The 20021-nt window shown below is 59.9% G+C and overlaps 2 protein-coding genes across 2 annotated transcripts; both read left to right on the top strand.

Annotated features, from left to right (window-relative positions):
* Nucleotides 1-238: 238 nt before the first annotated feature.
* On the top strand, nucleotides 239-918 carry Hes5 (hes family bHLH transcription factor 5). The gene is made up of 3 exons (XM_026380494.1): nucleotides 239-292; nucleotides 377-542; nucleotides 635-918. Exons 1-3 carry the CDS (start codon nucleotides 239-241, stop codon nucleotides 916-918), a joined length of 504 nt encoding a protein of 167 aa, XP_026236279.1.
* A 2161-nt stretch (nucleotides 919-3079) lies between these two features.
* Nucleotides 3080-18374, top strand: Pank4 (pantothenate kinase 4 (inactive)). Its single transcript, XM_026380504.2, has 19 exons — nucleotides 3080-3390; nucleotides 7167-7249; nucleotides 8515-8729; nucleotides 9031-9214; nucleotides 9517-9609; nucleotides 9957-10110; nucleotides 10296-10477; nucleotides 11111-11192; nucleotides 11398-11498; nucleotides 13192-13347; nucleotides 14148-14260; nucleotides 14474-14561; nucleotides 15223-15374; nucleotides 15886-15941; nucleotides 16102-16151; nucleotides 16585-16689; nucleotides 17119-17219; nucleotides 17341-17409; nucleotides 17959-18374. Exons 1-19 carry the CDS (start codon nucleotides 3267-3269, stop codon nucleotides 18170-18172), a joined length of 2322 nt encoding a protein of 773 aa, XP_026236289.2. The 5' UTR covers nucleotides 3080-3266; the 3' UTR covers nucleotides 18173-18374.
* The last annotated feature ends 1647 nt before the right edge of the window (nucleotides 18375-20021 follow it).

Raw genomic sequence — 20021 nt, 5'->3', positions numbered from 1 at the left:
GCGCCAATTCACAGGCAATTTAGCGTGCGCTAATGGGCCGGCGCCTTTGTGCGGCCCGCGCCGCCATTGGCCGCCGAGTGTGGGAACGGCCGCTGCGCCCGGGCCCCAGGCGCCAGGCCGCCGCCCGCGCCTATATAGGGCCGGCGCGCGGGTCCGTGTCCGCGCCAGCCCGGGACGCCTGGCTCTGCCCGCTCCGCTCCGCTCGCCCGCTCGCCCGCTCGCCTGCTCCGCGCCAGGCATGGCCCCCAGCACTGTGGCCGTGGAGCTGCTCAGCCCCAAGGAGAAGAACCGAGTAAGTGCCAGCCCGCCCGGCGCGCGGTCCTGTCCCCCGCGGTCCCGGCTAGCCCTGCCCGCCTGACGCCCCCTCCTTCCGCAGCTGCGGAAGCCGGTGGTGGAGAAGATGCGCCGCGACCGCATCAACAGCAGCATCGAGCAGCTGAAACTGCTGCTGGAACAGGAGTTCGCGCGGCACCAGCCCAACTCCAAGCTGGAGAAGGCAGACATCCTGGAGATGGCCGTCAGCTACCTGAAGCACAGCAAAGGTGAGCCACGCGCCCGCGCCCTGCTCCCCGCCGCGCCCCTGTGCCCCCGTGCCCGGCTCAAGCCGCCTTGTCCCCCCATTGAATCCCCGCAGCCTTCGCCGCGGCCGCGGGCCCCAAGAGCCTACACCAGGACTACAGCGAGGGCTACTCGTGGTGCCTGCAGGAGGCCGTGCAGTTCCTGACGCTGCACGCCGCCAGCGACACGCAGATGAAACTGCTCTACCACTTCCAGCGGCCCTCGGCCGGGTCCACGGCGCCTGCTAAAGAGCCCCAGGCGTCCAGCGCCGTCGCCCCGCCCGTGCGCTCCTCGGTCAAGGCAGCGGCCACCGCCGCCGCCGCGCGCCAACCCGCCTGCGGCCTCTGGCGGCCCTGGTGACCGGGCGACTGAGGGGCCGCCCGGTCTAGGACCAGAGGGCGAGCCGTTCCTCTAGAGTGTAGGGAAGACCTTCCCAGCCGCAGTCCGGCCCCCGGATGGAACGCACCCTTCTCCGGAAGGCTCCCTCCCCAGGCTGGCAGGCCAGCAGGAGGGTCATTCTCAAGAGAATGTGTGTGCAATGTCCTTGTCATTTTAGGACAATCAGGGCCCATTTTCTGCCAAGTATCTGACCCCAAGGGGTTGTTCTGTGTTTGCATTTCAGCAAGTGACTTCTGGGAAGTCCCCATTTGCGGGGTTCTATGATATTTGTAGGGTCAGGGGCTGGGCCTGCCGAAGCCCCATCCTGTAGAGGACTTTCTTCAGGGCCTGTTGCTGCTGGGCAGGGCCCCTGCAGGCAGGCCGTGCCGTGGGCACGCTTGCCTTTTGTGAAGGCGGAACTCCAGGTGTATCCTCATAGGAAGTACTCAGCCTGCGTGGGTGCCTGGACCACGATGTGGTGGTTCTAAAGTCCACATGGCTTGGATGTCTGGTGGAGGCTCATAGTGGGCTGTTTGGGGAGAGGGGTCTCCACTGTGATCCTTAAAGGATTCCTTTGTGTGGGTGGGTGCACCGCGGGATGATTTTGTACTTAGAATTTAAACTCTTCCTCATGTGAGAGCCCATGGACTGCTCTGAAAGCTTCTAATAAAATCTGTCATTCTTCACTGTCTGTGCCTCGCATGTCTTTGCCATCCACGGCGGGGGGGGGGGGGCAGGTCTTCAGCGGTGAATGGGAGTGGGCACTACTGTCATATGCAACCACAGCGGGGAGGAGCACTTGCCAGTGGGCTTCTGAACACAGGGAAAAGGGCTGGGTCCTGAGGGAGAGAGGGAGGAGGGGTGCAGGGAAGGGAGGAGAGGTAGAGAGGCAGGGGAGGGGCAGGCCAGAGAGACTGGGACCTGCAGAACTGTTGACTCAATGTTTCTGCCCTCGCTGGCTCCCTGCAGGGTGGGGTTTCGGGGCAAAGAGGGCTCTGTCCACAGAAAACTAGGACCACAGTAGACCTCTTGCTGCAGCAAAAGAGGCTTGGCTAGTCCACAGGTGATTCCCTGTGAACCAGCTGACTGCAGAACCATGCAGTGTTAGCCAGGAACCTACCAGGGGCAATCCTCTGCCTCAGAAGGGCACCTATTTTTAGGCAGGCCACCACATGTTGTTGTGAGTCTGCAAGACCCTAGAACCAAAAGCCACCAGTCTAGGAAGGAGCAACGTCTCCACATATTTTCTGAATGACAAGTCAGATGTGGGCCCTGCCCTTGCCCTTCCCACTGACCACTTCTACCCCTCTCCACCTTTCACTCCTACCCACTCTGGAGGGAATATCTAATGGGGCACCTCTCAGGCTAGTTCAGTGCCTCTCGGGGTCCCTGCCCAATCTGTGGCTGTGGTGAGCAGAGGATGGGAGGTCCCTATTCCTTCTGCGGGTTTAATGAATGTGCCGCTGTACATGAAGGTAGGAGAAAAGGCCACCACCCCGTGGAGTCCTCCAGAATGCATGCCTGGGTCCCACCGTGACCAGAGGCAAGTGAAGCCACCTTAGGCCTGCTCTGTCTGCCTCCAAACACTAGGTTCTTTCCCAACACACCAGGGCCTCTGAGTAACGCCCTTCTCTGAGGTGCCCCCAGTGACTCACCCTGAAACCCTGCCTCCACAGGTACCCCTGTTCCATTTGGGCTGTTTCCTCAGCTTGTTCCTTCCAGAAACCACCTTGCCAGAAGGTGCCCTCCTCTGGGTAGCCTCCCTGTTCTCTGAAGATTGCCATTTAAGAGTATGCCATCCCCAGGTGGGAATGCATGAGCCACTCTGGCAGGGGGCTCCTGATGTCAGGGTCAACTCTCCCAGTTCATGTGGGACTTTAGCACTGAAGATCCCACATTCTGGGGAACTGGATGCAGGGGTGGGGCACCCTAGCAAAGAGACGGTCACAGACCCGTGGACCCGTTCACCGTGAACACCTGCAGGGCCAAGCTCACACAGGCAAGCACCAGATCCAGGTGGCCTCTTGGAAGTGGTCTCAGAGGGTTTATAACACTGGAGTTAACATCTGGCCATCTTGAGGAAAGAAAAAGAACATTCCAGATGTTCTGTAGATGCTCCACCTCTGGAAGACAATGGCCCACCCCTCTGCAGACCTCACCGGCCTCTCAGACCCTGGCCCAGGCAGGACTGGCCCCTGCTGGCCCTCCGGCCCAGGCAGGCGGGGCGTGGCCTGGACCTCATTAGCATAATCTATGCGCGGGGGCGTTTAGCAGTCAAATATATGCGCATATATCTCCATGGCTGATGAGGCTGGCCGGGCACTTTCAAAATGGCGGAGTGCGGAGCGAGCGGCGGCGGGAGCAGCGGGGACAGCCTGGACAAGAGCATTACGCTGCCCCCCGACGAGATCTTCCGCAACCTGGAGAACGCCAAGCGCTTCGCCATCGATATCGGTAGCGGCGGGCCGGCGCCGGGGCGAGGGCCACCGTGGCGGGCGGGCGGGCGGGCGCGGGGGCGGCGAAGGACGAAGGGCGGGGGCGCGGGCCGCGCTGCCTCTCGGGCCGCGTCGCGTGGCGCCTGCGCGCTGCTCACCGGCCGCACTGCGCTCCCGGCAGGCGCCGCGCGGGGGTCGCGGGGGGCGGGTTGCGGCGGCGGGGGCAGGGGGGCGGGGGGAGCCGGCGGCTGGCGTTCCCGGCTCGCGCCTTCCGCCTGGCCTCCGAGGCCTGCCGTGCGCGGAGTCACCCGGTGGGCGAGGGGCCGCCAGGACTGGCGCCCAGACGACCCTCGCCGCCGTCGGGGGCTTCTTGAGGCCTTGGAAGATTTGCTGCAGGCCTCTTGCCCTGTGGATGCCCCCAGGGACCGCGCAGGACAGTTTGTGCCGTCCTGTGGCCGTCCCCGGAGGCCACTCCGAAAATCCTGGAAAGAACACGTGTGCCGCCGAATTCTCATCTCTTGGCAAAAGTTGGGCGGTCAGAGACGGACTCCCACCCCCGCAGCTGTTGCATCTGGGGCATTGAGAGCATTCATTGCTTTTCTGTTCTCTGGTCACTTTGAATCATGGGCTTGGCGCATCAGTCTCTCCCTATCCTGGGAGGAGGAGTCCCCCAGGGAAGTACAACGCAATGACCTGTCCTGACTGCTCACCTTGTGGTGTGCTCACGAGGGGTGGTGATTCCGGAGGGCTTGACAGGGCAGACATCAGAGTGCGTGCGGGAGAAGCATTTGAAGGGACTCCTGATTGGGCCTGGAAGTGACGAGCCCTCCAGAGGCTGGGTCTTCCAAGAGCTTCTCCCCACTTGGGCATATGCCCTGAAAGGCTCTGTGGACTTACACTGGTGAGGGTGCTGTCAGTGGGAACAAGTCCACTAAATGCATCTGAAAAGCTATCGAGATCAACTGCAGGTGTCACTGGGGGACAGCTGGAACAACGGGGCTCACTTCAGGAAGGCCTGTGGAAGGTCCTGCTGCCCAAGGCCAGGCCCTGGGTTTCTTGGCAGAAGGATTCCTAGGGGATGTTTGTAGGGTTGGGCTTCATTCTGCTCTTTGAGAGCTCCCCCCAGGGTACAGGTCCTGAGTCTGGTCTTAAAAGGACAGCTTATTGTTTGTGAGGACAGACCCTTGTTACTGCAGCTAGAGGGGGTCACAGCTCATGGTGGAGGTCCTCTGCCCAGACACTCCTGAAGCCAGAGTGCTTGTCAGCAGTGTTGTGTGACAACAGGCTTCTCCCATTTCTTCTTCCCTCACCCAAGTCTGTGGATCCAGGAAACTCAGCTGCTCTGTGTTCTTGGCCAGCCCTTTCCCTTTCTTGGATGGGGACACCAACGTCAGCTGGGTTGATTCTCCTCTTTGGATGCAACAGGGACACTTTGTTTATGAAAATGTCCTTGAAGTTTTGACTTCACTAAGTTTCTGAAGGCTGTGGGGAGGCTTTCCTAGGGGGCATGTTGGGCAGGAAGGGGCCCCGAGGAAGTGGTGTGCACCTTGCTTTCCTGCCCTTCCTTGCTGCCCAAAGTGGAAAGCCCTGGCAGGAGAATAGTTCCTGGGCCTGAATGGATCAGAAGCTGTGGCTCTGGTGCTGAAGAGGTCATGGGTGACTGCACCTTTGGGATGCTCCTTCCCAGTTGTCAGGCTTTGCTGCCAGCCTGGGGCTGGACTCGAGAGCCCCAGTGAGCAAACGTCTCTGTGTCCAGCCAGCCCAGCTGCATGCTGGTACTCACAGTGTGTGGGAAACCTCACCTGGGTTCTGATTCCAAGGGACCCGAGAATGGATGGAATGCCCCACACATGCCGGGCAAGCACTCTACCACTCTGTACCACTGAGCCACAACCCCAGCCCCTGGAACATCTTTTTTTTTTAGTACTTCTGTTCCTCTCAGGTCCTTAGCCAATCTGAGTACAAGAGTTTCCTCCCAGCATGAAACCCTAAAGCAGAAAGGGAAATGTCTGCCTCTGGGTGCACTTGGCTATCACTAGGTGTTTAGGAAATTTTAAACTCTGATTTTGATAATGACCCAAAGATGTAGGCTGACACATCCAGGAGTCTTTTGCTTAAAGAAGCTCACACTTGACCATTCGTCCTAACAAGCAGGCCTGGCACTACCGGAACATTTTCTCAGGTGCATGCAGACAGGAGGTAGGATTCACCAACAGGTAGGGATCAGGGCCAGAAAGCAGCTCCTAGCTCTGGTGGAGCCAGCCCAAGCCCCTGAAGTCACTGAAGGAAGTCAGACTCCACAGGCCAGTCTCTCTAAGTCTCCAAATTCTCCTAAGTGCTACATGCAACTAGACGCTGAGCTCAACACCAGGAAACTGGGAAACAGACGAGGCCTCTGTCCACCAAGACACACTTCAGGGGAAGCCACAAAGGGTCCCAGAGAAGGCACTGTTAAGGATGAGCCCAGGCTGGGGATGTGGCTCAAGGGTAGCGCACTCGCCTGGCATGCACAGGGCGCTGGGTTCGATCCACAGCACCACATAAAAATAACATAAAGATGTTGTGTCCACCAAAAACTAAAAAATAAATTTAAAAAAAAAAAAAAGGATGAGCTCAGCTGCCCTTACAGGCAGAGAAGAACTCTCCAGGTTATAGGTTACTCACAGATCTGAAGGCCCGTGAGCAACCAGAGCAGAAATGAAAAGACCAGACCAGCTACAAAGTGACCTTTACTGCATTTCTTATGGCACCTTGACAGCAATGAGGCAAAAGCCCTCACCAGGAGAGAAAGAAAACTAAAGTCACTGACAAAGGGCTGTTTTGAGAAAATACTAAGGGATCACAGGAGGACACTCAAGTCAGCACACAGATTTGGAAACACCAAAGTCTCTGCAAGCCACATTTCTCCTTTTAACAACACCCAGCCACGGCCTCTGAGCTCACCGCAGGCGGTCTGCTGCAAGTTGCCTGCCCCCCGTCCTGTGCCTTGCCACAGACAAGCCCATGCCTGCTTTAGTGCAGGTGCATGAGCCTAATCTCCACTGGCTCAAGGTCCTGAGCCTCCTGACCCCTCCCCCAACCCCCAGTTCTGGTCTGGGCCTCAGAGAGTCTCACTAGAACACTGGCCTGATTCGCCTCTGAATACACTGTTTTTAAGAGACAGATGGGGCTGGGCTGTGGCTCAGTGGTAGATTGCTTGCCTAGCCTGTGTGAGGCACTGGGTTCAATTCTCAGCACCACATATAAATAAATAAAATAAAAGTCCACCAACAACTAAAAACAAATTTAAAAAGAGAGAAACAGATGATGCAAAGGGGTTGAAATACATTTTAAGAGACTCATCAAAAGTTAGTACAAACTCCCAGATTGCAGATCCTGGTTTGGTGTTAGTTCTAACTCATATCAACTGTAGGGCACTGGGAGGGCAGACAGGCTGGTTTCTACAAAACACAGTCCCCCCTCCACCCAATGCCCAGTCCTGAGAAGCCCATCAAGGTGAGGCCTTGGCTTCCTACTCCCCATCCAAGAGGGAACAGAAGGGGTCAGGATGCTGGGGGACAGCCCACAGGGAGGGACCGACCCCAGCATCCTGGTAGTTCTTTCCCCTCCCCTGTTCTGTAAATACATAGAGGTTCTAAGTTCTTGTAGCACCAAATGCCTTGCCAAGACCCCAGTCCCAGGAGGAGGCTGTTCACTGAAGTGTCGAAGTGCCAGGAGAGCTCATGGGAGGTCGGACCCCAGGTTCCCTCCGCCTGGCTCTGAGTATTGCTTAGTTTGTGACTCTGCCCCTTGCAGGTGGATCCTTGACCAAGCTGGCCTACTATTCAACCGTGCAGCACAAGGTGGCCAAAGTGAGGTCCTTTGACCACTCGGGAAAGGTGAGCCTGCCATGGCTGCCTGGGCTCAGGTGGCACCATGGGGCGGGGTGGCTGCTTGCTGAGGTCCTGGCTTGGTGCTGTTGCTGCTTGTTGGTTGACACTTTGCTGCTCGCAGAGGCACCTCAGCTGTCCTGCAAGTCGCAGGTGTCTGTGTCCCCACCCCCCCACTCCTTGCTCAGTTTCTCTTCCTGACCTTGTGTGTCGAGGGGGCAAAATTTGACGTATGCAGTTGAGGGGAGAAATAAAGAATGTCCACGCTCTTCTGCCCCTTTCAATGCTGTATTCACTCAAATTACTCAATACAATTTCACTCTATAAATTCTTAATCAAGAAAATGACAGTTTTTAATGCTAGGCACTGCAGTAGACATAATCAATTCACAGCATACAATTCTAGATTAATTCTGAGCACTGTGAACACACTTAATCACGACAGGCTAATGACAGACATTCCCTCTGTGTGCTAAGTTCAAAAGTCTTAAGCCTTAGGCTTTATGTCCAGCAGATGTACACTCACTCAGACTGCGGTGATCAGGTCTGGAACCAAGGCAGGCTTCTGGCGTGGAGTGGACAGCTGGTTGAGGAGAGGGTCGTAGGGAGAAGTTGCAGCTCTCACCAAGGTCCAGACGAGGCAGTAGAGTTTGAGAGTGGTGAGGACCATACAGAGGATCAGAAAGGATGACAAGTGATGGTCCTCAGCAGGCCCCCAGCTCAAGTGCATCCTTGTTTTGGCTGGCTGAATCCCTGCTCATCAGCTCTATTATTTATACTAGATTTGGGGACTTTTGGCCCCCCTTTCAGTCCTTAACAGCTACCACCAGATTTCTCAGTGACATCATTTACCTGGGGTCGGAAACATCTGGTCTGGGGGTCTCCACCCTGACCTTCTCCCCTTCCCTCGTTATCAGGCGAGGACAGCCTGCCGGGGCTTCCCTCTGTTTATCAGGATGAGGGAAAGTGACTTGTCTGAGGCCACATGGAGGGCTCTGGGTGTGCCTGGTGAGACTGCAGGTTTCAACTGGAGTTTTAAAGATGGAGTAGCTTAGGCTCAGGCCTCAGGCCATCCTCACACCTTGGCAGCATTACTTGCCCTGCCCCTTAGGGAGCATCCTTCGTGGCTGGGCGGCTGGAAGGTCTTGGGCCCCTTGTTGACATCAAGCATCTCCCACTTTACACCACCTCCATCTCAGCACCGCTGGGGCTGGGATGCTCAGGGACCAGGGGGCTTGTGTGCTGCACCCCATGCAGATTGTGACTTATGTGCAGGATGCAGAGCAGGACCATGAGCCACCCTACGAGATCTCGGTCCAGGAAGAGATCACGGCTCGTCTGCATTTCGTCAAGTTTGAGAACACCTACATTGAAGCCTGCCTGGACTTCATCAAAGACCACCTGGTCAACACAGAGACGAAGGTCATCCAGGCGACCGGGGGTGGGGCATACAAGTTCAAAGACCTCATCGAGGAGAAGCTGCGGCTGAAGTAAGTGGGGCCCAGGCAGGGACATGCACCACGGTGACTTCTGTGGTGTGGCCCAGCTGAAGGGGCCTGGCGTAGGGCACAGCTGGTGTTGTGTGTGGCACTGCCTGGCGGTGGCTGCTGCCAAAAGCAAGTCTGCCCGGAGGGTGGGAAGCCAGAGCGCAGCGCGCCAGGGGGACCTCCTGAGCAGGGTGGCTGCTCGGCTCCGTTGTCCGGCAGATGCACTGTGGATCCTTGACAAAGGGTCACAGGTGTCCCCCTGGGACTGGCACTGCCTCAGACGACTGGGCTCTTTCCTTTTCAGAGTAGACAAGGAGGACGTGATGACCTGCTTGATAAAGGGGTGCAACTTTGTGCTGAAGAACATCCCACAAGAGGCCTTCATGTATCAGAAAGATTCCGACCCTGAGTTCCGATTTCAGACAAACCACCCCAACATTTTCCCCTATCTCCTGGTCAACATTGGCTCTGGAGTCTCCATCGTGAAGGTGAGACTCCCCAGACAGACCAGTGGGCAGTGCAGCAGCGGCTTTTTGGGAAATGCGTGGTGACAGGCAGCACTGGGTGTGGGGCAGACCTGATGTGCCACAGTGAGGCCACCAGCTCGCAGGCCCTGCGGGTGGAATAGTCGAGCCCCCGCTGCCAACATCAGTGCCACCTGGACTCTGCCGCCGAGAGCGTGGTCCCTGTGGCAGCTCTCCAGGAGGGGCAGGCCCAGCCCTGACCACAGTGCTCAGGGCCTGCCTGGTGAGGGTCTGCTTGCTGACGCACCGCCCTGGTTCTGCTCCAGGTGGAGACGGAGGACAGGTTCGAGTGGATCGGTGGGAGCTCCATTGGAGGCGGCACCTTCTGGGGGCTTGGGGCTCTCCTCACCAAAACAAAGGTATTCAGGACGATAGAGGCTCGACTGGATCTGGATACTTGCGCTTCCCAGCCCCTCTTGGGAAGGCTGTGGCCAGGTTGCTCCTTCCAGGCCTTCGCTCTGACTGTTACGAGGTCCTGGGACCCTGTGCCTGAGCCGTTTGCATTCTGAAAGCTTGGGGCTGCCAAAGCACCCTCAGCTAGTGGTCACAGCACCCAGGTCGCCTCTCCCCCAACCCTCCCAGGCCCATGTGCTGAGGCAGGGCTCTCAGTGCTTGACCTGACTTGCCTGCTCTAGGAACTTGGTTTCTGGGGTAGCAAGCATCCCACCTGCTACGGGGACCTCACTACTCTGCTCTGCCTCTGCAGAAGTTTGATGAGCTGTTGCACTTGGCCTCCAAGGGCCAACATGCCAATGTGGACATGCTGGTACAGGACATCTACGGAGGGGCCCACCAGACCCTGGGGCTGAGTGGCAACCTCATTGCAAGCAGCTTCGGGAAGTCGGCCACTGCTGACAGAGGTACTGGGCAGGCCTCTGGCCCTGTCAGGGGGAGGCACCTGTGACCTGGGTCCTGTCCAGCTCGAGTTCACCCTCCAGAACTCCCTGCTGCTTACCCCACACCGTGCCTCCCACACCCAGTGGGGCTCCCGTCACACCCTGGGCCCAGTGACCTGAGGAGCATCCTGCCTTTGTCCCTCTTTTAGAGTTCTCCAAAGAAGACATGGCCAAGAGCTTGCTGCACATGATCAGCAATGACATTGGGCAGCTAGCCTGTCTATACGCAAGGCTCCACTGTCTGGACAGGGTGTACTTTGGGGGCTTCTTCATCCGAGGCCACCCTGTGACCATGCGCACCATCACCTACAGTATTAACTTCTTCTCCAAGGTGACTGTGACTCATTTCCCCTCCCTGGACCACTGCCCTGGACCGGGTTTGTCCCAATCAGTCTTAACCCATCCCTAGGGTCTCAAAAAATGGCATTGTGCTGACCAGAAGCTGCACAGATAGTAGGGGCACCATGTGGAGGAGCAGGGATAGGCTGCACTGGTGCCCTGGTAGCTGGGTCCTCAGGAGATGAGCCACCAAGGAGCCTGGTGCCCACAGCCCGGCCTCTGCTGCGTCCTGCCCCTGTCTCACGGAGTGTCTTGCAGGTCGAGTGTGAGCACCTCACCAGTGGTAGGCAGTCAAGGGATGGCCCTCGCTCCAGCAGGCTTCGCACTGGCTCAAAGGCTCACAGCACTTGTGGGGACTGCCCAGTGGCCACAGGGTGGCACGCTGGGGTTGGGTGGTGCAAGGACCTGTTGAGGGCTCCCACCTAGTCCCCCTGGTGAGGCTGATTCCAGGCTAGACCAGCTGAGCGGCTGTTAGTTTTCCTTAGGCGGCTCAGACACCCCTGCCGCTCACATACGCAGACCATTGGCTGGTCAGCTTTTCAGAGGTCGGGCCACAGGTGCAGTGGCTTAAAGCAGAACTGACTCTGGACACTGACTGGCCACATGGGGGCTTGGGCCATGGCAGGGAGAAGTCCAGGCGCTATTCCTGAGGCACGAAGGCTACCTGGGTGCCATTGGTGCGTTTCTGAAAGGAGCCGAGCAAGACAGTAAGTAACGTCCCCATGCTCCGTGGGCAGCCCCAGGCCTGCGCTCCAGGTCAGGGTGGCCTGGGCAGGACAGGGAGAGGCCTTGGGAAGCCTCAGGAGTGGGTGCTTTTAGACCAGTAGGCACGTGATTTACCTTGTTCCTCCCCATTCTTTCCTTCTGAATCAAGGGCAAGGCTAACGCACACCCGGCGTCTCGCTTTTGCAGATCCTAACCAGTACAGCTGGGGAGAGAACTATGCGGGCAGCTCTGGGCTGATGAGCACCTCCCCCGAGCTGTGCCCTACACAGCGAACAAGGAGCGGCACCGTGAGTACCAGGGCCTGCCTGGGCAGCATGTGCTGGCCACTCTGAGGTCCCAGAGAGAAACCCCTGTTGCTGTGGCCTGTCATGACAGACTGAGCTTAGCCAGCAGCGCACAGGGTTGAGCTGAGGGAAAAGGAGGACCTTGGGCTGATTTCTGAGACTGCCCGTGTGAGCAGGGAGCCATGTCCAGCCCCTGTGTGCAGGGCCCGCCGAGGCCAGGGAGGCAAGTCCTCTCCCCAAGGCAGGGGAACAGGTCTGCCGCAGGCCCGAGGTAGGCCAGGGTCTGGGGAACTGCCCCGCTCCTGGGCAGCTCCTTTGGCCTTTGCTCCCTGTTGGTGGTTTCCTGTGGGTTACAGAGTCTGCTTTCCCATCCCTCAAGTGCCCACGGGGCTGAGCCTGGTATGACCGTGCCTGGGACTGCCACTCTTCCCTGCCGAACCCCATGGGGCCTGGGCCAGCTAGTGGCTGTTGGGGCAGGACCCGGCACTTCCTGGGAGTCAGGCTGACAGTGTCCCAATTGGTGTGTTCCTTTTTTGACTCACAACTCTTGGGACCCTGGGCTGAGTGGTAAAGACAGGTTGGAAAAGTGAAGGCAGCTAGTCAGACGCACACCTCTGACAGCCTGCTGTCGGCCATCTGAGGTGCTTTTGGTGGAGAGTCACCGGCTGGCTGCAGAGATGGCTTCCTCCAGGGGTGCACCTGGGTCTTTCCTGGTGCCTGGCCGTAGCGGGCCTTCACAGGAGAGAGCTCCCCCGCCCTGCGCCATGCTAGTCCTTCCCGTGGCCGGATACGGGCCAGGACTGCGGCTTGAACACGAGCTGCCCCAGTTCCTGCCCCTTGGCTCTGCAGTAGCACAAAGCAGACGGCAAGCAGCCTCAGTCAGCGCTGGCGCTGCCCAGCCTTTGGCACACACGGGTGCTTGGGTTTTCATTCCCAGAAGCAGATCAGGGCCTGCACCCTCTTCCAGGAAGGCAGGTGGAGCCCTCGACTGCAGGGCACACACAGCAGGACACAGAGGCATGGTGATGCTGAGTGCGGAGGTCGGTGTGGGTGGTCCCTGCATCTCCGTTTCATGTTTTCCAAACATCTCACTCTTTCCTGCTGAACCCTGTCACACGGCACATGTCTGTGTTTCCGAAGTACTTCTTGTGAAGCCCACTGCCCAGGCGTCCCTGCTTGGAATATGACTGCTGCTCTGCCCTGTTAGGGGCCACTTTGCCTCCAGCAGAGAGAGACAGGCCTGGCTCCCAGCAGGTGATGTGTGCCATCACAAGGTTGGGCATGGAGGTCACCATCAGGCCACACCGTGTCCCCAGGATGGTCTTTTGGACAAAGCTGCTGTGTCACGCAGTAGTGTCGGGCACCTTGTCTGCTATAGGCAGCTGTTTCACCTCTGCCCAGCATGACCTCAGGAGAGCTGGTGGCCAGGTGGTCATTCCAGGGCACTGTGCTTCCCAGTGTGGCCAGGGGAGGAGATGTGGGAAGGGAGCAGACCTGAAATCTTCTGGGGTAGACCTACCACACTGCCAAGCCTGGGGATGAGTCTAAGGAGTCTGTCCAGGTGGCTGGGCAGCTTGGGGAGGGGCAGGGGGCCCAGAGATGGTCAAGAAGCCGATCTCTCTGCTCCTCCAGAGAAAGCATGTGTGGTCTTTCTGACCCTTTCCCTGACATTCCCGTCCTCTCTGCTGTGCTCCAGTTTGACCTGTTGGAGATGGACCGGCTGGAGAGGCCCCTGGTCAACCTCCCCCTCCTCCTGGACCCCTCCTCCTATGTGCCTGACACGGTGGACCTCACTGATGACGCCCTGGCCCGCAAGTACTGGCTCACCTGCTTTGAGGAGGCCCTGGATGGGGTGAGCGCACGAGATACGACCAGAGGCCCCTGGCAGCGGCGGCCCGTGTGGGCCTGGGCCTCAGCTGGCTCCAGCCTCGAGGTCCTGGTGCCCAGGAGGTGGAGGAGGGTGGGCAGTGTTTCCCAGAAGCGCTCCACCTGCCCGACCTGCTCAGCTGCACGTGGGAAGGGCGACTTGTTCCTCAGGCAAACCCCACTCCTTGCTTGCATGGGGGTCATGAGTGCCCTGTGGCGAGGTGGCCCCTATGGCTCTTGTTGTCACTAGCCATGATGTCTCCAGAGAGCAAGCAGCTTGACAGATGTCCCCGCTTCTGTGACATGGGGCTGCACATGGCTCTGGGCTTCGCTTGGTGGCCAGTCTTGTTGCCCCTTGGCCCTGTGTTCACAGGCACCCGGGGCAGGGGGTGCTTGTGCCTTTTCCACTTTTCGGAGGCCCACCAGGAGCCTCTTTTCTTGGCAGTGGGGACCAAGCACCCAGTTCAGGCGCTCGACTCCTCTACCTGGGCCCTGGGGGCTGCACAGGGAGTGCCCACCCCTCCACAGAGCCTCAGAACGACAGCTTTGCCCTGCATAAAGGACCAGCCCCAGACCCTGGGCAGCTCCAAGCTGAGGCTGTGGAATTAGGCCACGGGCCTGGCAGTCGGTCCCTGAGGGCTGGGAAGGGGAACGCGCAGGTGGATGCTGCCACTATTGCTGCTGATGCCGTGGTCTTGCACTGGGAGGGCGGATGGGCCCCAGGGGGTTGCCTGTGGAGGGGCCTGCCGGGGGTCGGGCAGGCACCTCCAACCACATGCCTGGCAGGTGGTGAAGCGTGCTGTGGCCAGCCAGCCTGAATCTGCAGATGCTGCTGAGAGGGCCGAGAAGTTCCGGCAGAAGTACTGGAGCAAGCTGCAGACACTTCGACACCAGCCCTTGTAAGTGGCCATCATCTGGTGGTGACCACGACACCTCTGAGAACGTGGCCACACCGTTGCGTACATGGGTCCCCACTGGCCTGCCAGCCCAGGTGGCCCAGATGATGTGGTCTCCTGGGCCACTCCTTGTGGCCTGAGCTTGGGTCTTGCTGGGCTTCCTAGACCTTATGAGACTACCATGGTCAGCTGTACTCTACCTGCTTTTGTCCCTAGTGCTTACGGGACTCTGACGGTGCGTAGCTTGCTGGACACACGGGAGCACTGCTTGAACGAGTTCAGCTTCCCAGACCCCTACTCCAAGGTGAGCCCCACTAGGGCCTGGGAGCTGAGGCAGCATCCTGCCTGCCAACCTCAGCAGACCTGCCAGGAAGCTCTGCGGACACCCACAGAGCTGGGTGACTCCAGGGCTGACCCAGCAGCCAGACGGGCTGTGGGCAGGTGCGAAGGGAGAGCGAGCAGGTGCATGGGGCTGGGCGAGCCCTCCCTTCTGAGGGAGCACTTGCCCCTGGAGCCTACCCTCGGGACGGGGTGGGAATGGGCCCTGCCCTTGCCCCCTCCCGCACCCCCTCGCTGGCCTCTCCTCTCCCAGCTCCCGAGGCTGCAGAACTGGCTTTGTCATAGTGCCAGTTTTGCTTACTTGCGTGTGGGGCCACGCTGTGGCATGCCAGCAATCCTTGGACCCCCTGGCCAGGAGGTGTGTCTCCTCCCCCACTCGCCTTGCACCACGGAGTCAAGGGTTTCAGGCCAAGTGTTCTTGGGCCTCAGGCTTGCGGGGACATGTGCACGGCCCTGACATGTGCCTGAGTGTGGAAGCTCAGAGCTGCATCTGCAGCGGGCTCTGGCTGGCCAGTGCCCTGATTTCCTCAGCGGGTCCCCTTGCTCAGCCGCCCTGCTGAGTCGGCGTGGAGCCTCTGGCCGCGGAGCATGTCCATGCTCAGCCTGGGTGTTTCATCTCTCCACAGGTGAAGCAGAAAGAAAACGGCATCGCGCTGAAGTGCTTCCAGGGTGTGGTGCGCGCCCTGGACTCGCTGGGCTGGGAGGAGAGGCAGCTGGCCCTGGTGAAGGGCCTGCTGGCAGGGAATGTCTTCGACTGGGGGGCCAAGGCTGTGTCTGAGTAGGTGTCCCCAGCCTGGCCTGGCCACTTCCTTTTCAGTCTTGAAGTGGCTCAGATCGTTTACCTGCCGCTCTAGGGGCCTCACCCCAGCCCTACTTCCACAGCAGGGGCAGGGTGCTGCCTGGGGCTAGGCTGTGCCCTCCCCACCTGCATGTACCCTGGGGACCTGGGGGCCTCTGTTTGAAATTTGAGGTTGATACATTCGGTGGTCAGAGTACAGAGTCTTGGGACTACTGTAGGGGGCCTTGGCGCCGTTCCCCTCTGGAGCACAGAGGGTCTTTGCCTCTGCTCCTGGGGCTCCACCTGGGTCGGCTTCACCGTAGTCATTAGCCGCTTCCTGGGCCCCGGGCCCGCTAGTGGCCGAGGCCCTGGCAAGTGCTGCTTAGGGTCAGGGGCAGCTGGCCTGCTCGCGCTGGAGAGGCTTCATCTGGGCGAGCTCCTTCAACAGCGTGGACCCAAGTTCTTGGTTACATTTTCCTAACTTCTTTTCTTCCCTTTCTTCTCCATTTAGTGTCCTTGAGTCTGATCCCCAGTTTGGGTTTGAAGAGGCAAAGAGGAAGTTACAAGGTAGGGACTCTTGTGCTGGGTGCTGCGTCAGCGTCAGGCTGGGCGCATCCCTCAGTGGTTGCTGTGTCTGGGCTCAGGGGTGGGGAAGCTGTCCCTGGAGGAGCCTTGGCCAGCGTCTCCCGGCTTCCTCCTGATACCATGTTCCCCTCTCTCCACACAGAGCGACCCTGGCTCGTGGACTCCTACAACAAGTGGCTTCAGAGATTAAAGGTATGTGGAGTTTCCTTCTGCCTCTGCCCTTGGGGACAGCCAGCCTGGGGCCTCAGGTGGGACCCAGGTGGGTAGTCAGAGAGGGCATGGGGCCCTGGAAGGTGGGTGTGGAGCTGCCCTGGCTAGCCCAGGACGCAGGCAGTGCACGCAGCCCCGCCTCTTAGAGCTCACAGTCCCGCAGCCAAGAACCTCATGTCAAATGTCCCCACTCCCTGCCTGACCTGCAGCCACCACTTTTCAGGTCAGCTGGCCTTAACACAAAAGTCCTCTGGGCCTGCTGTGCTGGAAGAAGCGGGGCCCCTGGGGTTGCCTGTCCCAGCACCTGCCATGTGCCGGGACCAGCCCCGGGCCCCGCCCTAGGGGCATGAGTGCAGTGGTGTCGAAGGCTCTGATGCGCCTGTTCCCAACTGAACGTCCTGGTTTTGTCTTGCAGGGGCCCCCTCATAAATGTGCCTTAATTTTCGCAGATAACAGTGGAATAGACATCATTTTGGGAGTCTTCCCCTTTGTCAGGGAGCTACTCTTTAGAGGGACAGAGGTGAGTGAGGAGGCCGTGTGGGTGGGACCCTTCCCCGGGCCTCTCCGCTCGCTCTTGTGGGGTAGGTGCAGTGAGGCCAGGAGGGCCTGGGCCTCTGGTGGATTGGCCCCACCCAGGGCCTTGGATCCATCTGTTCATACCCAGGGATGGCCCCACAGTCCTCTGGGAAGCTGTGGTGCTGGACGGGGGAAAAATATGACATCACCCTGACCCAGAGGCAGGGAGGGTCGAGGGCACACTGGAGCACAGCTCTGCGCTGGGCGTCTGCTCCTTCCCAGAGGCCACGGAGCGGGTGCGGTCACTCTGGGGCCCGGCTCCTCAGCAGCTGACCTCTTGGCGCTGGGACAGGGAAGACCTGGGTGAACACAGGATCACAGGCTGGCTGCAGGCTGGGCCCCGGCCAAGGCACCAAAGAGTGTGGCCCTACAGGTTATCCTGGCGTGCAACTCCGGCCCCGCCCTGAACGATGTGACCTACAGCGAGTCCCTCATCGTGGCCGACCGCATTGCAGCCGTGGACCCTGTTGTCCAGTACGTAGGTGCCGGCTGCAGCCTGAGCTGGCAAGGGGCGGGTCTGGCGGGTCTTGGGAGGTCGACAGGGGGAGTGCCTGTCTGCCACATCACTGGGCAGTGACCTCCTGGTGACCCACAGCTCTGCACTCCAAGAGGAGCGGCTGCTGCTGGTGCAGACGGGTTCCAGCTCCCCGTGCCTCGACCTCAGGTAACCCCAGTGGCCCTCCCTCCCTGCCAGGCTCTGCAAGGCAGCAGAAGCCAGCACTGCCTGTCCCCTGCCCCAATTGCAGACCTGGGCAGCCATGTTTGCCTGGAACCTTTTGGGGTCAGTGGGCTTAAGGTTGAGGCAACCCCAGGAACATGCTGGTTTCTGGGCCTCAGCAACCTCAGGCAGGTGCTGAGCGTCCGCCCCATATTCCCTATGGGTTGGCTGGACATGTGCAGTGCCTCCTGTGCCTGCTGGCCCTGGAGCTGAGGCACCCCTGGGAGCCAGCCAGGAAGGATGCATGAAGGGTGGGAAGGACTGGGGTCTTCATGGCCAAGCTCAGGAGGGTGGCTGGCAGCAGCAGCGTCCAAGTGGAATAGTAGCAACTGGCGGGGAGGCAGCGACCGGGCAGACCCCAGTCAGTAGGGACAGGGTTCCCAGTGCTCTCGCCAGGCGCTGCCTTTGCGGGAAGCAGGCCTGGGACTCCTGGGTGTGGTCAGCACAGGCCTCGGCTGGCCCTGGCCTGATCTTGCTGTGCCTTCCTCCCTGAAGCCGTCTGGACCAGGGACTGGCCGTGCTGGCTCGGGAGCGGGGTGCGGATCTGGTGGTCATCGAGGGCATGGGCCGTGCCGTGCACACCAACTACCATGCAGCGCTGCGCTGTGAGAGCCTCAAGCTGGCTGTGGTCAAGAACGCCTGGCTGGCCGAGCGCCTGGGTGGCCAGCTCTTCAGCGTCATCTTCAAGTACGAGGTCCCAGCTGAGTGAGGCCGGGCTCTGCCAGATGCCTGGCCTGGCCCCTCTGGAGAGGCTCTCAGTGCAGCAGGGACCTGTGCCCACCAAGTGTCCGCACTGTGCTGCTGTGCCAGCCGCTGCCACGTGTGTCTCTCGAGACGCTCCAAGTGGAATGTATTTAACTGTTAATAATCTTTTATATATATATATACACACACACATATAAATATATGAATACCTCCGCATGTGCCTGCTGGGGTGCAGCGCCTGGGCACACGGGCTGGCGGGAAGAGGTGTGGGCTCAGCTGACCCCTCTCCTCCATTCGGGAAGGTGCTGGGCACTGAGTGCTTGAGCTCCCCACGGCTTCTGACTTCCACCACTGGTCCCCGCTCTTCCTGTCTGGCACAGGGAGCAGACTCACTGTCCCTCCCACCCCACTGCCCTTGGGGACTGTGGACAGTGTGAGGTGCGGAGCAGCCTCCTGCCTCAAGAGCATGCCAGGAGGAGGCCATGGCCTCTATGGCTCTTGAGGGCTCTCGGCGGGAGCCAGGGCAGAGCAGAGCTCCCTCTGGGTTTTGTGGCCTTGAGCCCAGGGCATCCGGAGCACTGAAGGCCGGGGCTCCTCCCTCAGCAGGGCTCGCCCAGATGTGGCCAGAGACCCTCCCAGCCTACTGCAGGCAGGGTGCCCAGGACAGCAGGGAAGCTCAGTGGGGGTGGGCGCAGGCCCCTGGGCTCTGGCCTCCCATGCTGGGCCGCTCCTGGACCTGAGCGACTGCCCGCTCTGCCAGACCCCCAGGTTGGGAAATGGGCCCCACCAGGGATAAGGCAAGCGGCTGCCATTGGCTATGACTGCCGCTCTGCCTCCCTCACGGCCTCCCCTCACGCTCCAGTGGGACCCCAGGCCAGGAAGAGCCCAGACAGAGCTGTGTGGAGGGGTCTGAGGGCAGACGCCCGGGCACACCCAAACTGAGGCCAGGCCAGGTGTCTTCGAGCCTTGCCCCACCTCCTTTCCCTGCCTGGGGTTAGGGCCTGCTGCCCAGGGGTGTCCCGTGGCCATCCAGGTTCCCACCATTGTGTTCTGCCCTGGGACTCAGTGTGGGCCCCACCAGACCTGCTGTGTGACTCCAGTGCTCAGTGACGCCACCCTGGCCCCCAGCCCTATGTGCAGGTGATTGTGGACCAGCTCCAGACCTGGCTGCTCACAGATGGCCACCAGGGGGCAGCAAGTGTCACTGGGCAGCCTGAGTGACATCCAGGCCCATCTTGAAGTTGGTTCCCCAGGGCAGAGGCCTTGCCTGCTCCCAGCTCCTCCAGAGGGTCTTAAGTCACCAGGCCAAGCTGCCTGGAGCCTCTTACTGACCCCATCGAAGGTCAGCGCTCCCCAGGCCTCAGCTCTGGCCTCTGGCCTCCTGCCCTCTGACAGCCTGGCCCTGTTAGCCATGGGGTTCTGCCCGGCTGGGTCCTGAAGCACATCCACATGGGGAGATGGCCCTCTGCGGAGGCCCCCTTTGCCTGGCTCAAGCTGGCTACTGACTCCTTGGGGTTTCTGATGGCTCCCGGGTCTCCTACCTCCCCAGGCTGGGCCCTCGGGAGGAGGTGGGGAAGTGGACAGCAGCCTGGAGGGCCTTAGGCTGAGGGGCACAAGCTGTGGACACACTCCAGCACACCTTCTACCCAGGGCCTCCTGTGTCCTCTGCATGGAAGGGCTGTCCTGGGCCAGTGTCCTGCATGCCAACGACAGTCCCTGCCCAGTGACCACCTGACTCTTCCCATCTTGAGCAGAAAGGCTTTAGCCCCCTGCCCTGTTCCCTGCGGGTGGCCACCACCCCTCACTGTAAGACCTTGGTCAACAGCCTGGCACAGCAGTGGCCATACCAGCCC

This window comes from Urocitellus parryii, chromosome 11 (assembly GCF_045843805.1).
Source record: "Urocitellus parryii isolate mUroPar1 chromosome 11, mUroPar1.hap1, whole genome shotgun sequence".
NCBI lineage: Eukaryota > Metazoa > Chordata > Mammalia > Rodentia > Sciuridae > Urocitellus > Urocitellus parryii.
Note: the sequence above shows the minus strand (reverse complement) of the source record. Positions and strands in the feature narration are given on the sequence as shown.

What these genes read in the sequence shown, in the direction of transcription:
- Hes5 (XM_026380494.1), top strand. Translation starts at nt 239, where the DNA reads ATGGCCCCCAGCACTGTGGCCGTGGAGCTGCTCAGCCCCAAGGAGAAG. An exon ending in GCCCCAAGGAGAAGAACCGA is followed by an intron (nt 293 to 376) that starts GTAAGTGCCAGC and finishes CTCCTTCCGCAG; the next exon opens with CTGCGGAAGCCGGTGGTGGA. An exon ending in CTACCTGAAGCACAGCAAAG is followed by an intron (nt 543 to 634) that starts GTGAGCCACGCG and finishes GAATCCCCGCAG; the next exon opens with CCTTCGCCGCGGCCGCGGGC.
- Pank4 (XM_026380504.2), top strand. Translation starts at nt 3,267, where the DNA reads ATGGCGGAGTGCGGAGCGAGCGGCGGCGGGAGCAGCGGGGACAGCCTG. An exon ending in GTCGGCCACTGCTGACAGAG is followed by an intron (nt 10,111 to 10,295) that starts GTACTGGGCAGG and finishes TCCCTCTTTTAG; the next exon opens with AGTTCTCCAAAGAAGACATG. An exon ending in TCCCAGACCCCTACTCCAAG is followed by an intron (nt 14,562 to 15,222) that starts GTGAGCCCCACT and finishes ATCTCTCCACAG; the next exon opens with GTGAAGCAGAAAGAAAACGG.